The 20,337-nt window shown below is 37.7% G+C and overlaps 1 protein-coding gene across 1 annotated transcript; it reads left to right on the top strand.

Annotated features, from left to right (window-relative positions):
- The first annotated feature begins 759 nt into the window (after positions 1–759).
- On the top strand, positions 760–19,709 carry GINM1 (glycosylated integral membrane protein 1). The gene is made up of 8 exons (XM_019746942.3): positions 760–944; positions 4,370–4,429; positions 4,589–4,685; positions 10,400–10,551; positions 11,097–11,253; positions 11,794–11,924; positions 13,551–13,714; positions 18,744–19,709. The coding sequence occupies exons 1-8, from the start codon at positions 822–824 to the stop codon at positions 18,835–18,837; spliced, it is 978 nt and encodes a 325-aa protein (XP_019602501.3). The 5' UTR covers positions 760–821; the 3' UTR covers positions 18,838–19,709.
- Positions 19,710–20,337: the final 628 nt, after the last annotated feature.

Genomic DNA, 20,337 nt, shown 5'->3' with positions numbered 1-20,337 from the left:
CTCTCTCTCTCTCTCTCTCTCTCTCTCTCCCCCCCCCCCTCCAACTTTCAATAAATCTTTTCTCTGGATATTCTTGTTGAGTCTCATAAATTACATTCTGCCAACGACCAGGGGTTAATTCTACACCAAGACAGAGCCCAGGTGGACTGCCTTCCAGTTGATAGTGTTATTCCCAAGCCATCCCCAGTGATCTGCTGAATGTTGAACATTTAATGAGTGGTTGATCCTCAACCTTGTCACAATAAATTACTTGGGGAACTTTAAAAATTACCAATGCCAGAGCCGCAGCCCAAACTATGTAATTAAATCGGAAGTTCTGTGCCCCGGAAAACCCCCGTCAGTAAATTTTAAAACTGTCCAGGCAATTCCCATGCGCGGGTTCTCACCCAGCACGGGGTGAGAACTACCGATTTAATAAAATTTCCCCGGTAAACACCCGAATACATCTTATTTTTAATGTGCAACAGTGTTCCGATATACTACCATTATTTTCATTTTACAGAATAGCTAAATACATATACACATAAATATAGCTATGTGTATATAGAGTATATTACTAATTTTAGAATAATGACAACGAAAAAGCTTACTCTGGTTTAGGTGGGGAAATCCTCTCCAACCCCGAGCACCGGTCTAACAACGAAATCGCACCTTTTTTGACTTGATTTCGCCCCACGACCCGGTGCGGCGGCGCGCGTGCGCGGTGCGCGGCTCTCAAGCCCTCAGAGGCCCGCCCCGCCCTCCAGGCCCCGCCCCCATGAACCCCGCGGTCCGATCCGGCCTTCCCGGTACTGCCTCCCGCTGCTTCTGGCCAGTCCAAGATGGAGGGCGTTCGAGTGTCCCTGCTCGCCCTCCGGCTTCTCTTGATCGCGGCGCTGCCGGCCGCCGGGTGGCTGAAGACTGGCACCCCTGAGCCGCCGCCGCCGCCGCCCCGAGCCCCGAAGGTAGGGCAGGGCGGGCGTGGCGCGGCTACTCCTCGGTCCGGACCCTCCGGGGAGGCTGGGGCCGTAGAACCGCGGCATCTCCATCGACGTGTTTGACCTCTGGCCGGCAGGCCATGGGCTGGGGTCCGGGCCTCCAAAGGAGGAGTGGGGAAAAGCACCCAAGGAAATGGGGGCGGTGTGGAAGGGGGTCCGAAAGGGGGCTTTCAGTGTGTTGTTAAGTCTGTTTCCGCGAAACTCAGAGATTCTTACGCAGACCAAACTGTTGCCACCCGAACGGGGTCTTGCCGTCGAAAGTACGAGGTCACTAAGTGATCTCAGCCTTTGTAATGGCTCCTCCTGGAGTAGAACCGGGCACTGGGGCAAGGCAGTGTTTATGTGCTCGGGAAAGGTAGCATTTGCTCTGGGAGAGAGAGTGAGAGCGATTCCAGGCCACTGTTTACTCCGGCCGGCGGCAGCGGGAACGACTGCCTTCCCCCGGCATGCAGGGCTCCGGGGTGCGCGCCGGGTCGAGGGGACCACGGAAGGAGAGATGAAGACCCAACGCTTAGTCCGACGTCGTCCCTTTGGCGGGTGATGTTAGAGAAATGGCTCTTCGAGCATGGGGGAACCAGCCGCACCAGGATCCCCGAGGAATCTGTTAGAAATTTACTAATCCAACGCTCTGGGGTGGGGGCCCAGCAGTGTTTCAGCAAGCCCTCCAGATGATACTGAGGTTGCCTAGCGTTTGAGAACCACTGCATCCTTGTACTTAGGGTGGCTGGTTGGCTGGTTCTTACCTTTTTTTGCCGTGGAGTCGTTCTGACGTAAACCAGTGTTTGCCTTTCATCAGTCGAATGTATAGTAGGGAAAAGTTTGAAGATTTTAAAATGCAAGTTTTCCCAGAATAGAAAGACACCTTTTTCTACTAGTCAAGACTTGAATACTCTAAATTCAGGGATGAGTGACACTATAAATGTCACTTTTTACTTTTAATTTTTTATAGAGTTATGACATTACACTCCCTGGGTACAGAAATAATGAGCATATGTGTTTCAGTTCTGCTGGAGCATTCCAAGAAGCCACAATACAAGCCCTAAAACCACTTACATCTGAAATTTTATGTGGACCACAGTTGAAACTGGTCAAAAATATCACTGTGATGTGATGGGCAAACACTAAGAGACCAAATAAAAATGAAATAATTCCTAAAGTTCAAATAAGACATTGTTTTCCCCCTTTCCAAATTTAAAGATTCATTATAGTCACTTCTGAATGCAAAAGACATTTGAGTCTGTCCCTATAATCAGAAAAATGCATTTTGACTGCAAGCAGAAAATACACCGCACTAGGAGCTCTTAGTGAGTTCATCATTTCAATTCTCCCTTCTTACCCCTTCATTCCACTTTTGGAAAGTTCAGATCTAAATTCAATTTCATAGATTAAATGAATGCTGAGCAGTTGGAAGGAGAATCTCATTCCTTGGTAATGTTTATATGGGAAGCTGAAGCCTGTTGACCTAAACTTTTTCAATGTTTTATTTAAAGTGAAAAATTTCAAATGTACAGAGCATTCATTCTAGTCACTTGTGCAGTGATGGTGTCTTCTCTGTTCTTTCCATGACAGAAGCCCTGGACTACTGTTGTTATGTGAATACCTGTATATCTTGTGAATGAAGGGTTGAAATTGGATGGGGGAAATTTCAGTTCTGCCACCGACTTTCTCAGTATCCATCACCTTGGCTCTTAAACCTGAACTTCCAGTTCAGTCAGGTTCTCAGGAAGAGAAACAAATATGACCTAACTCTGAACTTCCCGGTCGGGAGGTAATAAGGGATTGGTCTCTTAAATGAAAACATACAGAAGGGCCAAGGAGAATTGAATTTGATTCTCTAGAAAATATAGCATGCTATATTTTTAATTGTTGCTTACAAACCCTATATTCTACTAGGCAAGTAATATTTGTAAGTGTAGTAAATTATTAATATAGTGTATGTTTATTACTGAAAGGAAGAAGCTATAAAAAGTTTTCTTAGAAACCATCATTGGAGGCTTATCTCCGTCTGGACTATTATTAATAGAAGAACAATAGTCTACAATGAACAGATTCTCCAGTTGGAAAGAGGAACTTGGCTGAAATTTGTACACAAAACAATATAGCCACTAACTTGATGGCTTATTAGAGATGAGTATATTGGTTCTAGCTTAATTCTAGATTTGAGTGGGCTAGGAGAAAGCCAGGCTGGTTCTGAGGAATCATGAGTTCAAAAGCTGCCTGGGCCCCTGTGGGAGTTGGGAAGTGTACCAAAGTCAGCTTACTGTATGGTATGAGCCTTACAAGTTAGAATCCTGTTCCTTTGTCGGAATCAACTCAACTTCATAAAATCACTTCAGTCGTCTCATTTGTTGGAAATATATAAAGTATTGGGGATAGTCACAGTACTAAGAAATACATTTGTATATTATTTTGATGTTTATGAATAACTTTTCTATTTTCAAAGTTAAGACTACCCCAAGGGAAAAGTATTAGAGAGGAGTATTGTTTTTATTCTGGGATAACAGTATGAATAAACTTAGAGAAAAATTTGATTTACAAATGACAAGTTGCAATTCCTGTGACCAGTGGTGAATACTTCTTAGAATAATTGCTTTCTTCTCTATAGAAAGCGTGTTATCAGTGAACTTAAATATTGGCTTGGATCACTTTTGAGCGTATCTTGGGAGGCACTAACACTGGTTGTGCGCTGTACATACTTGCCCACAGGCACTAGGGGGGACAATTTAAGAAGGGTTAGAGCAACTTTGTTTATGAAAACAAAAAGTTGGGAACAATTCAAATGTCCAATGGTAGTAGAACAAATAAGTAAATTTGTAATTATTTGATGGAATATTATACTGTACATAAATGTTTACATCTGCATGTATCAACAATTTTAGATAAAAACGTTCTAGAAGAATACAATATTATCCCACTTATATAAGTCTCAAACAGATAAAACTAAGCAATATATTTAGAGAGAGATACACAGGTAGTAAAACTATAAAGAAAAGCAAGAAATGAATGACTTGGCAGACAGTATAGGGATTCTTTCTAAGGGGAGGGAAGAGAATAGGACAGAGAGGGTCATGCAGGGGACTTCTAAGGTGTGAATGATATTCTAGGTTTTAACCTAGGTAGTAGGTACATGAGTGTTAATCTTTAAACTAGATTTGCATATTATATTCTCATATATGTGATGTATTTAAAATTAAATGGAAAAAGTATATAGAAAATGAAAAACTGGAATTGTGAATAAGGCTGTAACAATGAAAATGATGGGTTTTTAAAAACGTTCTTTTACTGTCATCAGTGATTATACAATAAATATAATTGAGGGGAACAGAAAGAACTGAATTATTTCAATTCATGAAATTTATACCTATTCAATTTATATAATATTTGTTTTGCAGGACAGCATTAGAATTAATGTAACTACCCTGAATGATGATGGGGAGGTAACTGAAGAACAGGTTTGTGTCCTTTGATTGTTTTTAACATATACTACCTAGCTAAGTATTATGCAGCCTATTTTATTTTTACCTGCACACCTAATTTAGTTAGATAATGTATTTTTGATATGAAGGGTTTGTCATTTATAAACCATAACGTATATGCTGCTTTATTTTAAGGTTCTTCTTAACATAACCTATCAGAGTGGACAAGTCTATGTAAATGACTTCCCAGTAAATAGTGGTGTAACCCGAATAAGCTGTCAGACGTTGATAGGTGAGTAAAGCTAAATTATTTCATAATTGTTCTGTTTTTAATAATACTAACTTAGTAAAACACAATTGTTGGATGTTATATATTTCCACTTTAATAATTAAATCATTGCTAGTGTGTCTAAAACTATTTCTGCTTCCCATTGGTTATTTCTGACACACCTACATTTTCTCTTTCATGAGGTTGGCGTTGATGGAACTGCATTTCTAGCAGGTTGATATCAATGTAAGACTGTGCAAAGAGATAGAACACAAGAGATTTACAAGCAAGAGGCAAAATCCTGGGAAGTGCTTGTCACAGTTGTAAAAAAGAAAAAATGAATTGTCTGATTCTCTAGTTTGCCTCTTGCTTCTACTCCTATGCCTGTGTAACATTTTTCTTTTTAACTTTTAATAGTCTTGAGTTGTTTAAAGACAAGCAACTATGTTACATTGGAATGTACCTTATTATTTGAATGAAATAAAGAATATGAGAAATATGTATAGTATTCTTATTACCTATTTTAATATGTGCATTTAAGGCAGTAAATTTTTCTCTAGCACTTGCAGCCTATGCTTCATTTGTTATAAATTAGTATTATTTTCTAATTATTTGTTGTGATATTTTCTTGTCAAGTATATTCTTTACAAGTATACTGTTTAATTTCCAAACATTTTGGGATTTTGTTTTACTGATTCCACCTCTATCATCAGAGATATACTGTGTACAATTTTAACCCTTCGAAATTAAAGATTTGCTTTATGGCTTAGCATATGGTCAGTTTTAGTAAATGTTGCTTTCCACATGTACTTGAAAAGAAAGCAAAATGTATAATTAGTTGGATATGATGTTCTATTTATGTCAGGTCAAATTTATTAATCATGTTGTTCAGTCTTATGGACTTACTGATTTTCTTGTTTGTTTGCTTACTCTAGCTATAACTGAGAATAATATGTTAAAATCTCCACTGTGTAGATTTGTCTATTCTCCTTTCAGTTTCATCAACTTTTGCTTTATTTTGATACAATAATACTAAATCCATACAGATTTCGAACTGTTTTGTCTATCTTCCTGGTAGACTCTTTTATCATTATAATGTAACCTTCTTTATGTCTGGTGATGTTCTTACCTTAAAATCAGCTTTATCTATATTATTTTAGAAATAACTGCTTTTTGGCTGGGCAGAGGGGAGGGAAGTGGATTGTTACATGGTATATTTCTTTTTTTTTCAGTATTTTGGGTCTTTACAGTTAAAGTGAATATCTTATAAGCAGCATATACTTGTGGGCTTTTATTTTTAATTCAGTCTGTCAATCTGATTTTTAGTTGGAATTTTAATTTATTTACATTAATAATTGATATATCTGGATTTAAGTCTTCATCTTAATTATTTGTTTCCTGTTTGTGTCCCACCGATTCTGTGTTCCTTTTCTTCTCCGTTTTTCCCTCCTCTGGGTTGTTTGTTTGTTTGTTTGTTTTCTATGATTTTCGTTTATCTTATTGGTTTTTTAGATTACCTTTGAGGTCCGTATAGATACAGAGAACAAACCGCTGGTTGCCAGAGGAGAGAGGTCTTTGAGAGCTGGGTGAAAAAGGAGAAGGGATTAAGTGATACAAACTGGCAGTTACAAAATAGTCTCTGGGATGTAACGTGCAGCATAGTAGAGAATATAGTCAATAACGATGCACAACTATGTATAGTGCCAGGTGGGTACTAGATTAGTCAGGAGGATCACTGCATAAATTACATAAATGTCTAACCACTATGCTGTACACCTAAAACTAAAGTAATATTGAATGTCACCTGTAACTGAAAAAATAATTTTTGTAAGTTACCAAAATAGATAAATAAATAAACTAGCACCTTTATCATTTTCCAAACAATGCAAGAACCTTACAACATTTAAACTCCATTTTTTTTTTTTTTTTTAAGATTTTATTGGGGAAGGGGAACAGGACTTCATTGGGGAATAGTGTGCACTTTCAGGACTTTTCTCCAAGTCAAGTTGTCCTTTCAATTTTAGTTGTGGAGGGTTCTGTTCAGCTTCAAGTTGTTGTTCTTTCAGTCTTAGTTGTGGAGGGCGCAGCTCAGCTCCAGGTCCAGTTGCCGTTGCTAGTTGCAGGGGGCACAGCCCACCATCCCTTGCTGGAGTCGAACCGGCAACCTTGTGGTTGAGAGGACTCGCTCCAACCAACTGAGCCATCCGGGAGCTCAGCGGCAGCTCAGCTCAAGGTGCCGTGTTCAATTTTAGTTGCAGGGGGGCGCTGCCCACCATCCCTTGTGGGAGTCGAGGTATTGAACTGGCAGCCTTGTGGTTGAGAGTCCACGCTCCAACCAACAACTGAGCCATTCGGGAGGCAGCTCAACTCAAGGTGCCGTGTTCAATCTTAGTTGCAGGCGGCAGAGCCCACCATCCCTTGCGGGACTCGAGGAATTGAACTGGCAACCTTGTGATTGAGAGCCCACTGGCCCATGTGGGAATCGAACCTTCGGAGTTAGGAGCACGGAGCTCTAACCGCCTGAGCCACCGGGCCGGCCCCTAAACTCCACTTATCCCCTTTCTGGTTTTGTGTTGTTATTGTCATGCATTTTAACTCTGTATTCTGAAACCCTATGCAACCTCGTTATTCTTATTGTTTCCTATAGTTCAGTAATTCATTTGTGTTTACCCTCACAGTAACCCTTGCCTTCACTCTGCATTCCATCCTGAATCTGTGTTCCCCTCTGGCGTCATTTTCCCTCTGCTTAAAGCATTCCCCTTACAATTTTTTTAGTGCAGATTTGTTAGCAATGAATTATCTGAGCTTTTGTTTGTCTGAAAACATCTTTACTATGGCTTCCTTTTAGGAGGAACTTTTACTGGGTATGGAAGCATAGAGTAGCAGCACCTCAAAGACTAGTTTCCATCGTATTCTCATTTCTGCACTTTCTGTTGAGAATTAGTGTGTGTCATTGCTCCATGGAGGATAATACACTATTTTTCTGTTTGTTTGTTTTTTAATTCTGGTTGTTTTTAAGACTTTCTTTTCTCTTTGTCTTAGATTTTCAGTAGCTTTACTCTGATATGCCCAGCTGTGGGGTTCTTTAGTCTGTGACTTTAATGTCTTTTGTCAGTTTGGGGAAGTTTTTAGCCATTATCTTTTCAACAAATGCTACTTCCCCATCCTTTCTTATTCCCTTCTTGCTTTTTATTTACACGTTTGACCCTTTCACAAGCTTCCATGTATATCTGACACTCTTTTCTGGTGTTTTTTTTTTTCCTATCCTTTTTTCTTTCTATCCTTCTAGCACACAAATTTATCATCTGTCTAATTAGTTAATTTCATTTATTGGACTTTACTTCTAGGACTTCTATTTCATTCTTTTTTTTTTCTTACTGGCTTATAGTTTTCTGGTGAAATTCTCTATTTTATCATCCATTTTCTTGAACCCATTACTCGCAATACTTTTAAAGTTTATGTCGGCATAAACTTTAGAAAATATAGCAAGACAGAAGTCCAGTCTCTTATAATCTAATCATAGAAGTGACATTCCATCACTTTTGCTGTATTCTGTTTGTTAGAAACAAGTCACTAGGTCCAGCCCACACTTAATGAGAGGGAATTACTCAAGGGCATGAATACCAGGAGGCAGAGATCATTGAGGGCCATTTTTGAAAGCTGCCTTACACAGTAGGGGAAGTAAGAATATGAAGGGCTTTTGTTGTTTTTAATTTAATTTTATTCTGCAGCATGGGTACCAGATTTGGGGGTTGAAGAATCGCCACTTTGATGTACTTATATGACTGAATTTCCTCATCCATTGACTCTTCTGCGCCCTAGTGCACTAGCTTTTGGGCATACAGATAATCGGACGAGGAGCCCACTGTTCCACAAGGGAGACTGATAGGTTATAACAGGCCATGAAAACTCTGAGATGGATCATGAGAGAGGGGGAGTTGTACAGTTACGAGCCATGGAGGATATGAGGGAGGTTAGGCAGACGAGAGAGAGAGGAGCCCCAAGGGTTACCATAAGGAGCCTGAAGAAGAAGGACCATTCAGAGAATTACCAAAACGCTATAGGAAGGTGTTTGAGCAAGGAGGCTGTATAGTCAAAATATATTATGGTAAGATTAACCTATTGTGTGAATGGTTTGAAGGGGAGGGACTAAAGAAGGAGGGAATAGGTAGGTAACTCGTTTACTAGTAAGCAGTTAATGAGCTATGAGCTCGATACTGGGTGGGGAGGTAGATAGGAGATGGAAAGGGCAAATGTAAGTATGAGATGCTTTGGAGCTGAAATGGCCCAAAGGAAGCAACTGACTGGATTCAAAGAATGAGGGTGAAGAAGTTACAGGTAACTAACGTAGTAACTTTTGTCCTTGGTAACTTGAAGAAGAGCAGATTTATTAACAGAAACAGTAAAGTCAAGGAAGAGTTTTGTGAAAACTTAGATTGAGCTAAAAGGTTAGATCACTTGGTTCTCAACAGAAATGTCTGTACCTGTTTAACAAATTAACAAAAGTTGGTCTATACCCCCTAGAGATTTTATTATTAAGATTGAGGTGAGGCCCTGGCATCTATACTGTTCCCTGGTGGTTTCTGATGCATAGTTAGAATTTAGAACTACTAGTTGAACATTATTGATAATTTATGAGGGCATATTTATTTTAAATTATGTGTTTATAATTCCAGATGGAATCACTGTTCAACAAAAGCTATAAAACAATAAACTTGATGCGTACTCCCGAGGAACTCAGCTAGTCGACGCAGGTTTATAAACTAAGCTACACTGCAAGAAAATTAATGCTTTAAAAAAAAAACAAAGAAAAAAGGGCATAAACTCAGCATTGTGGGGCTATGGTAGCTAGAACTACCTAAGTTGGAGTTTATTTTAAAAATGTAGTTAGGGAGAGTAACATGCAGAGAGCATTCCAGATAAAAGGAATAGGCCTGTAAAGATACAGAATCAGTTTAAACCACTGGGTCTGCACTCAGAATATCCATCTGGGTTGCTTTTTGGCAAATAATCCTCAGATGACAACCTTTGAGGGACAGAAACTAAATGCTCCTTCTGTGGCAATTTCATTGGTATCCGTTGACTTATCTTTTTCTATAGCACTTTCTGCTTTGATAGACTAGCCATGAGCTCTATAGACCACCTGCAAGTGCCACACCCCATCTCCATGGGGGTGGGCTGGGAGCTTCTTAGCTCGAGGAACATGGCCAGTAGCGAATCCTACCCTATTCCTATCCCATCGTCTGTTAGTAGGGAGTAAATACAGGGCCTTCCCACTCCCCTGTTCCTGCCTTCTCCATACAATAAGGACACTGAGTATTTTGATCAATCCTTTCCCCTTCTGTCACTGGATTTTGTGAATGAATGAATGAATGAATGGATGGATGAACATGCTTACTTTGCTAAAACATGGCATTGACTCTGTCTTCTGATCTGTGAATAGTGAAGGCATGTTGATTCCTCATTTACAATCTGTGTAAAAGAATAGGAAACAGTGTTTCATACAAAATCCAAAGACCGTAAAGCAGTTTTCCCTTTTCAAGTGACTATAAGCATTGTAGTGATTTGTCAAGTTGTCTTTGTTGTTTTCATAAATCTGAGGTCAGAGATGAAGAGAGCATAAGAAATTGGTTTACAGCTGTCTTGTTCAATGTAAATGTCATCAAAATAATCAAATTCAGTAACAGATATGGTGTCATTTTTTGTTCAAAGCTGTCACTACTTTTTTTTTTTTATAGTGGAGAATGAAAATCTGGAAAATTTGGAGGAAAAAGAATATTTTGGAATTGTCAGTGTAAGGATTTTAGTTCATGAGTGGCCTATGACATCTGGTTCCAGTTTGCAACTAATTGTCATTCAAGAAGAGGTAGTAGAAATTGATGGAAAACAAGTAAGACAATATGCTTATTAATTGGGAATTAAATTATAAAGATTTGTGTTAGGTATTATGCATGTGTTCAATTATTTTGTTATTTATTACTGACTTCATAAGGAAGAAAGGTACTCTAATGTTGCCTGTATCCAATCATTCAGAAGGTTTTACTTGTTTTAGCATTTATTTAGCATTTGAAGTCTTAATTTTTAAGAAAAGATCACATTCGTACATGTTTATATTGCTTTAAAATGATATGAACATCATTAAACAGAGTAAGTGAGTGAAGAGATTGAATTTGGTTCGTAGCTCTGCTACCATTTCTTCTGGCTAAGCCTAAGAAAATGAAATGGAACTGAGCGCAAGCTTAAAGTGAGTGCTACAGCACACAGGAATATGATTAAGGTTGCAAATTAAATGCTTCAAAGTGGGAGTGGGGAATAAAGAGGAATTATGTGACTACATATTTTTTAGTGACAGAAATCAGCGAGGAAAGTTCAGTTTTAAATTCTTATGGGGTTGTACCATTATTTAGAGAGTAATTGCTTATTATTTTTTTATAGGCTCAACAAAAGGATGTTACTGAAATTGATATTTTAGTTAAGAACCAGGGAATACTCAGGCATTCAAACTACACGCTCCCTTTGGAAGAAAGCATGCTGTACTCCATTTCCCGAGATGATGACATTGTATTTACCCTTCCCAGTCTCTCCAAAAAAGGTACTTTAAAAGACCATTATTTAAAGTAGTAAGGAAATTATTTCTTTAGTTGGTAGCTTTTTAATCATAAGTAATATATTTGGAATGAGCTTCTTTCAAAAATGCTGTTTAGCATGTGTTACTTTATATACTCATTTGAGGACTTTAGGAATCTATTTTAAGTCTTAATAGAATGTGATCAATGCTGATTGCAAAGCAACATTTTGCTGCAATTACCATTTCTTACTCTGGGGAATCATCACAAAATGCATCATAAGAATATCGTTCATTTAGGTTCATTTAAAGGGAGAAGAAGTCATAGAATTTTTAAAACTTTGACTTGTTATGTGACAGAATCATAACTGCTGTAGTTCCCTTTTAACTTGTCTTAGTTTATGACTCCTTTCTGGCATTTAAATCTGAATAATTAAATAGGTTTATTTTTTTCCTTCCGTGGAAAGATTTATGTTCTTGCTGTCCTAAATGTTATTAGTCTAGTAATCTTAGGACTCGTGGGAGAGACCCCAGCATTTTGGTAACTTGGCTCTTCCTCCTCAATAGAAAGTGTCAGTTCATTGCAGACCACCAGCCAGTATCTTATCAGGAATGTGGAAACCACTGTAGATGAAGACGCTTTACCTGGCAAATTACCTGAAACTCCTCTCAGAGCAGAGCCTCCATCTTCATATAAGGTAAATCAGGTGTTTAGGATTATCTTTATGTTACAGGCATTTATGGTTATGGTGAAGAGAAGAGATACTAGCATTTAAAATGAGGTGGCAACCATGCAGATTGGAAACATGGGACATCGTTAATAATGAACTCATCACTGTTTTAATGTGATATTTTTAGGTAATCCTGTTTTCCTTTTCAAGTTACATTTAGTAGTAATATAGTCAGATAATGATTATCAAGGCACTGGATTTCATTTTGTTGGGGATTTTCAGGTCCTAAGTCTTTCTCATATCTCCGTGTGTCTGTTTATTCTGTGACTACTACCTTGCACGCACGGTGCTGTCAGATCTTGGGCGGTTACTAAGCACGCTTGGTTAGGAGTGTACTTTCTGGAGTCAGACTGCCTAGGTTTGGATTCTGGTTCTGCCACTTACCTGTTATGATCTAGGCCAATTCCTGGCCTTTTTCTTTATCTGCACAGTGGGACACCCATGTAGGCTATAAAGTAGAGCCTATTTCATGTGGTGGTGTAAAGATTAATAAATAAGATGGGTACAAATGTAAATACGCATTGGCACCTGCTATGTACTCACATATTACGAATGACATTATACTGCTGGCTGGGAAATATTAAGGGTTCAGAGTAGGGTTTCCAGGCGTGAATTCCTGCCCGTTCTCGGGAATTTTTTTTTTTCTTTTCGCTTTCTCGTTCCCGAATCCCAAGAAAAGTTGGTCAGGAAATCGGGAAAATTGGCTCCTTGAACCCAGGTGGTCGGTAGCATCAGCCTTCACTTTGTGGAAATGATTCATCGTGGAGAACAGAAAACAGTTTATTTCTTGGGATTTGGGAACAGAAAAGCAAAAAAATTCCTAAGAACGGGCAGGAATTCCCGCCCAGAAACCCTTGTCCAGAGAGAGTATCCTGCTATTTCCGTATATATTAGCTAGGTCCTTTGCTCGGCAGAATTTCCATTTAAATGAGCAGGGTCTGTGGTTAGAATCCAGAGATGATTCTTAGAAGAAGTACTCACTGAAAATGGGGATTACTTGTTTGGGGTTGCTGGAGAAACCCAGGTCACTCACTGCTGCCTAAGCTCTAGCACCCTCACCCTGCCTACCCCACTTCCCTGAGAGCTAGATAGCCTAAGGACAGACAGTCTTTAAAGCCCAAGCCATCATTGCTGCTGCTTCTCTCACCCTTTAAATGTAGAAACATTTTTATACACAGTAAACTCCCCATGTGTTCCAAGAGCTAATCCTGTGTTTGTCTTTCTCTCCATTTCTTGTCCTCCAACTACTGGAAACACATAGTTCACTCTGGCCCATTTTGTGTAAAGTGGCCTCGCCTACCTCTTATCAATTAGCGATTATTTGCACTTGGTTTATAGTTAGACAACAGTATAAATAATTGTTAAGGTTAGTAATATTTCTATGTCTGTATTGTTAGAATGTAATTTTTAAAATTGTAAAAAACTTTATAAAATGCTCCTATTAAAACAGATGAGATTTAACAAGTGTAGACATCCATGTAACCACCACCACAATCAAGATAAGGAATATTATTACCCCCAAACTAAAACATAATTTTTAGTTTCTTAGAGCTCAAATGAAACTTGCATATCTAATCAAAACTCCTTTTTTAGGTGATGTGTCAATGGATGGAAACGTTCAGAAAAGACCTGTGCAGGTTCTGGAGCAGTGTTTTCCCAGTGTTCTTTATGTTTCTGAACGTCATGGTGGTTGGAATTATAGGAGCAGCTGTGGTAATAACCATCTTAAAGGTGCTTTTCCCAGTTTGTGAATATAAGTAAGTATTTCTTTTTGAAACATTAGTATTTTTAATGTTTAAAAACTGCGTTGTATTTACTGTTATTTTTCGCTTTTTATTTTTTTACTTAAAATTTTTTTATTTTTCAATTACAGTTGACATTCAATATTGTATTAGTTTCAGGTGTACAGCGTTGTGGTTAGACATTTATATAACTTACAAGGTTATAGCCCCAATAAGTCTAGTACCCAGCTGCCACCATAGTTGGTTATTATTGACTATATTCCTTATGATGTACTTTACATCGTGACTATTTTGTAACTGCCAATTAGTATTTCTTAATCCCTTTACCATTTTCACCCAGTTCCCCAAATCCCCTCCCATCTGGCAACCATCAGTTCTCTATGAGTTTGATTCTATTTTCTTTGTTCATTTATTTTGTTTTTTTGATTCTACATATAAATGAAATCATATGGTATTTGTCTTTCTTTCTCTTTCTGACTTATTTCATTTAGCATAATACTCTCTAGGTCCATCCATGTTTTCTCAAATGATAAGATTTCATTCTCTTTTATGGCCGAATAATATTCCGAATGATAATTGTATATATGTACCACATCTTCTTTATCCAATCGTCTATCAGTGGACACTTCGGTTGCTTTCATACCTTGTCTATTGTAAAGAGCACTGCAGTGAACATAGGGATGCATGTATCTTTTCGAATTATTGTTTTGGATTTCTTTGGATAAATACCCAGAAGTGAGATTACTGGGTCATATGGTAGTTCTAGCTTTAATTTTTTTGAGGAACTTCCAAACTGTTTTCCGTAGTGGCTGCACCCGTTTGCAATCCCACCAACAGTGCACGTGGGTTCCCTTTTCTCCACGTCCTCACCAACACATGTTGATTTATTGATGATACCCATTCTAACAGGTGTGAGGTGTTATCTCAGTGTAGTTTTAATTTTCATTTCTCTGATGGTTAGTGATATTAAGCATCTTTTCATATGTCTATTAGCCATTTCTATGTCCTGTTTGGAGAATGTCTATTCAGGTCCTCTGCCCGTTTTTTAATCGCCTTTTTTGTTTGTTTGTGTTTGGTGTTAAGTTCTATTAGGTCTTTACATATTTTAGATATTAACCTCATCAGTTGTATCATTGGTGAATATCTTCTCCCATTCAGTAGGTTTTATTTTCGTTTTGTTGATGGTGTCCTTTGCTGTGCAAAACATTTTTGGTTTGATGGAGTCCCATTTGTTGACTTTCCTATTGCTTCCCTTGCCCAAGGAGACATATTTAAAAAAATATTTCTAAGGGTAATATCAAAGCGTTTACTGCCTATGTTTTCGTCTACGATTTTGTTTCAGGTCTTTCATTTAAGTCTAATCCATTTTGAGTTTATTCTTGTATGTGGTGTAAGAAAGGAGTCTAGTTTCATTTTTCTGCATATGTCTGTCCAGTTTTCCCAACACCATTTATTGAAGAGATTGTCTTTACCCCATTGTATATTCTTGCCTCCTTTGTCATCGATTAATTGACCATATAGGTGTGAGTTTATTTCTGGGTTCTATTAACTGTATTTTAGAGTAGAAAATATAAAAATTAGGAAGGGTAAAACAAGTGGGAGGGCAAATAACTTTTTTTTTTTCCTAGCCCATCTTCCAACTTTACAAAATCAAAAGACATTCATTGGTACCTATTATGATCATGACACTCATCTTGGGGATTCAAATGTGAATAACATAAACTCTACTCTCTAAGAACCTGAAATGCATTGGAGAGAGAAAGGAAACAAAAATCTATAATGGAAAATGCAATGTGTATAAGGGAGAACAAAACAAGAGGGCTTCACTATGCATTTCCAACCCCAAGTATTAATTTAAAATGAAGTTAACTTTAGAAGAATAGCAGGATATTCACTGCAGATTTGCTCATAACAGAAAACAAAAGCAAAAGAAGAAACCTCTGAAATGTGTACCAGTGGGGACTTAACTAAATAATGGTCCACACATGCAGTGGGATTCTGTGCAACTTGTAAAAGAAAGAGGTATGCATGCTGAGATGGAAAGAAGTCCAAAATCTATTAGATGGGGAAGGAGGGGTTGCAAAACAGTATGATCCCATTTGGGTAAAACAAAAGTATTATGTGTATATGTATATAAATGCATAGAAAATTTGTCAAATGTCAAAAGAAAATAAGTTCTCTCTAATAAGTGAGAATGAGAGCAGGGGTAGAGAGATTGACTTTTCACTTTTTCCCCTTCTGTACAGCTTGATTTTTTTTAGTAATAAATTATTTTATAAATTTAAAAATGAATTTATTGTTAGCATCTTTACAAGTTAGTCATTTAATGTCTTAATAGAAGTAAATATCAATAGAATAGAGATGACCACAATTTTTGGCTTAGCTAAATTGCATTTGTACTACGTTGAAGAGAACATAGGATTTATAGAAAACAAGACCCATTTTAAACATTCGCTTTTTTCTTGCTTGTCATAAGGCCTTCGACATTCCCATTTCTTCATTGTTAACATTGAAATAATGCCTCCCTTAGAAGATTATGAAAGATCAGAGTCATAATGTAAGCAAAGTACCTGCAGAGTAAAGAAATACGAGTTCCCCTTCCGCCTTTTAAGTCTGGGTTTCCCGTGAAGAACTCACATTTTCCATTTCTTTCTGATAATGAAAATTCTGAAACTTAACAGTTTCTTCCTTTTTCCTTTGGCTGCCAAGAAGCTCAGGTTTTTTTTTTTTGGTTTTTTTTATTATGCAAACCTGCATAGAAAACAGTGTTGTAAAATTTTTGTGTTCTTTTCCCAAATGTTTTGTTATGGGCTCCTCTCTGGGAAAAGATGCATTGTAAAATTCAAAACCAAATTTGCAATATGCTTTATCAGTGGCAGTTGTACTGAGGATACTTTCTGTTAGTAAAAGATTTCATCAGTACAGAAATGTTGAAAGCAATTCGGTGAAAGCACCTCTTCATTTTCCTGTCACTCAATTCTTATACCTAAAGGTAATCCTTGACTGTTCGGGTGCACATCTTTTATCCAAACTGTGTATTGATGTAAATGTATACTAAATAATTAGAATTATTTATCAATCTAGACTCTTAACTGCCCTGCAAATTGATTTATTCACTTATGACAAGAGATTCCCAAATTTTCTTGGTTCATAGCACTCTTAGTGTGCCAGTAATTTTTTCCTGGTGCCCCTACCTAGGGCAGAAGAAAAATTGGAAGAAAATAAAATTTGTATATAATTCCTAGCTTTTTCCTAATGGGATGTGTGTGCCTGTAGGGCACTGCACAGTACTCCTAGCCTGGAATCAGATTGGACACTGCCACCCTCATTGCCTGTTCAACTCTAGTTTTTGCACAATATTTCGTTTTTATCAGAGTAACTGCCCAAAATCCAACTTTTCAAAGATACTTCATTGAAAAGAATGTGTAGTGCATTGTGATGTTGAAACCGTGAACTGCACTCAGGCTGGTATTACACATGAAGCCTTGAAATTTTAAAAGTCTCTGTGGTGCCTCTGTGGTGTCGTGCCACCCCACGGGGGCTCAGTGCAGTTTGGGCACCAGGGGCTTAAGATCTTTCCTGTCAATACATATAGAGGCCACTCACTCTCTTTATGGCCGCACAGTGTTCCACAGTGTGGATAAGACATAATATGAGCATTCCTCTATTAGGCATTTAGGTCATTTCCAATTTCATGTTATTTCCAATAATGCTGTAGTGTACATTCCTAAATGCACATATAGGTGTCTGCACATGGGTGTTTATGTAGAAAGATTCCTAAAAATGAAATTACTCGGTGAAAGGTTTTATGTATTTAACAACTCAACACCTGATAGTCTTTTTTGTTTTTGCTACTGTGTGGACAGAAGTATAATCTCATTTTAATTTGCATTTTCTTTTTAACAGCATCTTTGCTAGTCTAGGTCTAGCTAAGTCCAGCATCTTTGTGATAATTGGCTGTATGTTTCTCCTGTGACATGCCTACTTACAACCTGTGCCCATTTTTCAATTGTATTGCCTTTTGTAATCATTCATATGTGGAAGCACCTTTGTGATACATCCATTTATACACACACACAATTTATTTCAGACTACGATTTGTCTTTTGCTCTTGTTCATGGCATTCTGTGTCACACAGAAGTTTTACATTTGTGGTCAAAGCAATTCATGATTTTCCTTTATGGCTTCTAGGGTTTTTAATTTTCCTAAGTAGACCTTTCCCATCTTAAAATTACGTGTTTTCTTAAAACTTATGTTTTACCATCACTTTTGTGTATAGTTTAAGCTAGAGTTCTGATTTTGTTTTTTAAACACAGGCCATTGTTCTGTTAGTAACTTGCCAGTTGAGTTGGAATGTTACTTTGTTATGAACTAAATCCCCATATATGTTAGTCTTGTTTCTGGACTTTCTTCTTCCACTGATCTATTTATTTCTTTGCCAGTAGCACAGTTTTAATAAAATCTTTGATAGCTGGTTGGAGCAACTGTCTCATATCCCCATTGTTCTTTTTAAGTGATGTTATAGCGATTCTTGGTTTCTCCTTTGTGAACTTTTAACAATCAGCTTGTTCAGGTTTATAAATGACTAACTTCTGTTGATGGTTTGATTGGTATAACATGGAACTTGCAACACGGGGTCTTGGATCCAGTGTAAAGAGGTCTTTCATCAGGGGCTTTAGTAACTAAAGAAATGCTGTCTAAAGATCTAAGTTTGCATTCCAGCAGTGAGGACTCGTTAGGAAGCTGCCTGGGCCAGCTTTTTGCCCAGCTTGTACGTATGTAGGGCTCTCTCTGCCTTGGAGATCTGTATTTACCCCGTCCTTTTCTGTGGTACCAGGTAAGGAACTTGCTCTTAGACCTTCATAGTCCCTCAGTTAGTTTGCTTAAGGTGAACTTTGGACTCAGAGTTTATACAACCATTATACACTAGATAAAATGAGGCAAAAGCACCTAACCCCAGGTATACATTTGTTACCTAGAAGTAGCCCCATCTTACTGCCAAACTATAAATAGGACGTGTTTGATTTTAATTTTTGTATTTCAGAGGAGTTCTTCAGTTGGATAAAGTTAATATTATACCTGTGACAGATGGTCCTGAGAAAACAGCGGAAAACCTTGGAGATAAAACATGTATTTAAAACATCAGCTCAAATCATGGACTCTGCATTAGTGTATTGGCTCTAAATTCGCCACTTGAAAATAAGAACAGTTTACACAGCACAGAAATTGCTCAACTCCTAAAACTTGAGCTTTAATAGGTTGAAGTTCACCTTATTCTCTAACAGGGATTGCTATTTAGATGATGAACTGTTAAGAAAAATTTAAAGTGGAAAAAAAAGACATGAAGAAAATTTTGAAATTACCAAAAAGAAAAAAAAAAGGTAAGACACAAGACACAATGCCACGTGCCAATACTTTTCAAGGTGCCTTTGTTAAGGAAATTATATCCACTTAATTACTGTAATATATAAGACTTTCTGAAGAGCACTTTATAAAACTCTAATTTAAAAGCTCAAGAACTTAACACTTATTTTTGTATTCAGTAAAATGTGCCTTTATATTAAGTATGTGACTCAGTGTAAAATCACTGAAGTATATCATGATTTGCTTGTCCTGTACCAAGACCACTTACCTTGAATGCACCAGGATTTAAAAATAGTAGGGACATGTTCTCACTCTAAATTAAAATTTTTTTGGAGGAAAGAAGTAGTCTTTTTGGTATGAAAACTTTGCCCAGGTGAGAATTACTTCTATACAATATTCCTTTCACATGCCCTGGCTAAAACAAGGCTTAGGTCAGTTCATGAGTCCATCTATATCATGGAGTTACAATGTACTTTTCCTATGGTTCTGAATGTAATGCTATTTATCCTCCAACAGGGTTTGGTCTTTTTTTTTTTAACCATTACCCATATTGACATGATGTTACAGTGTGATCTATTACATACAATACTTTACTCCATGTGATATTTTCTCTTGTTTTATTAATAAAATTTTTTATTGCAACCCATCATTTTAAACACATTGTCCAACTAAGCAATGACTGGTTTTTAAAACCGTTTTATATTTAGGCTAAATAGATATGGGGGAAGGACGGCAGGAAGTAAGTAGAGTGAAGGAATGATGTTTCATTTTGCCTAGCTGTTTTTAATAAGGAATAATAGCCCTGAGAAATGTACTATCTCCATATTATAGAATGGCAATTTACAATTTGATCCTAAAGTCACCCAGCTAGCAACACTATTTCTTTATGTCCTCCTTCACTCTGTCAATTGCTAGACATCACCACTTCTAACTCCACACGATGACAGAGTCTCATCCCATCCCCTGAGCATAAGCTTACAGATTCTAGCAAGGAGGACAGTGTAGGAGGCTACATGGCCAGTTGGAGGCTCTGCAGTCAGCAGATTCCTATCCTGCCTTTTCTCTTTACCACTGGGACTTGGGACGATGACAGACACTCAATCTCCTTGAGGCTCTGTTTTCTATGGTTGGGATGATACAATAAATTGTTTTGTGTTTTTTTTACAAGCAATCAGAAATGGAAATCTTACCTAAAATTTTATACCATTAACTCGTATTTCATTTAACTTTTACACCATTAACTATTATTCGAATTATGCTTAGTATCCTTGAAT

Source organism: Rhinolophus sinicus, chromosome 2, assembly GCF_057876585.1.
Source record: "Rhinolophus sinicus isolate RSI-liver-muscle chromosome 2, RSI-T2T, whole genome shotgun sequence".
NCBI lineage: Eukaryota > Metazoa > Chordata > Mammalia > Chiroptera > Rhinolophidae > Rhinolophus > Rhinolophus sinicus.
The sequence above is the reverse complement of the archived record's forward strand: the minus strand, read 5'-3'. Positions and strand labels throughout refer to the sequence as shown.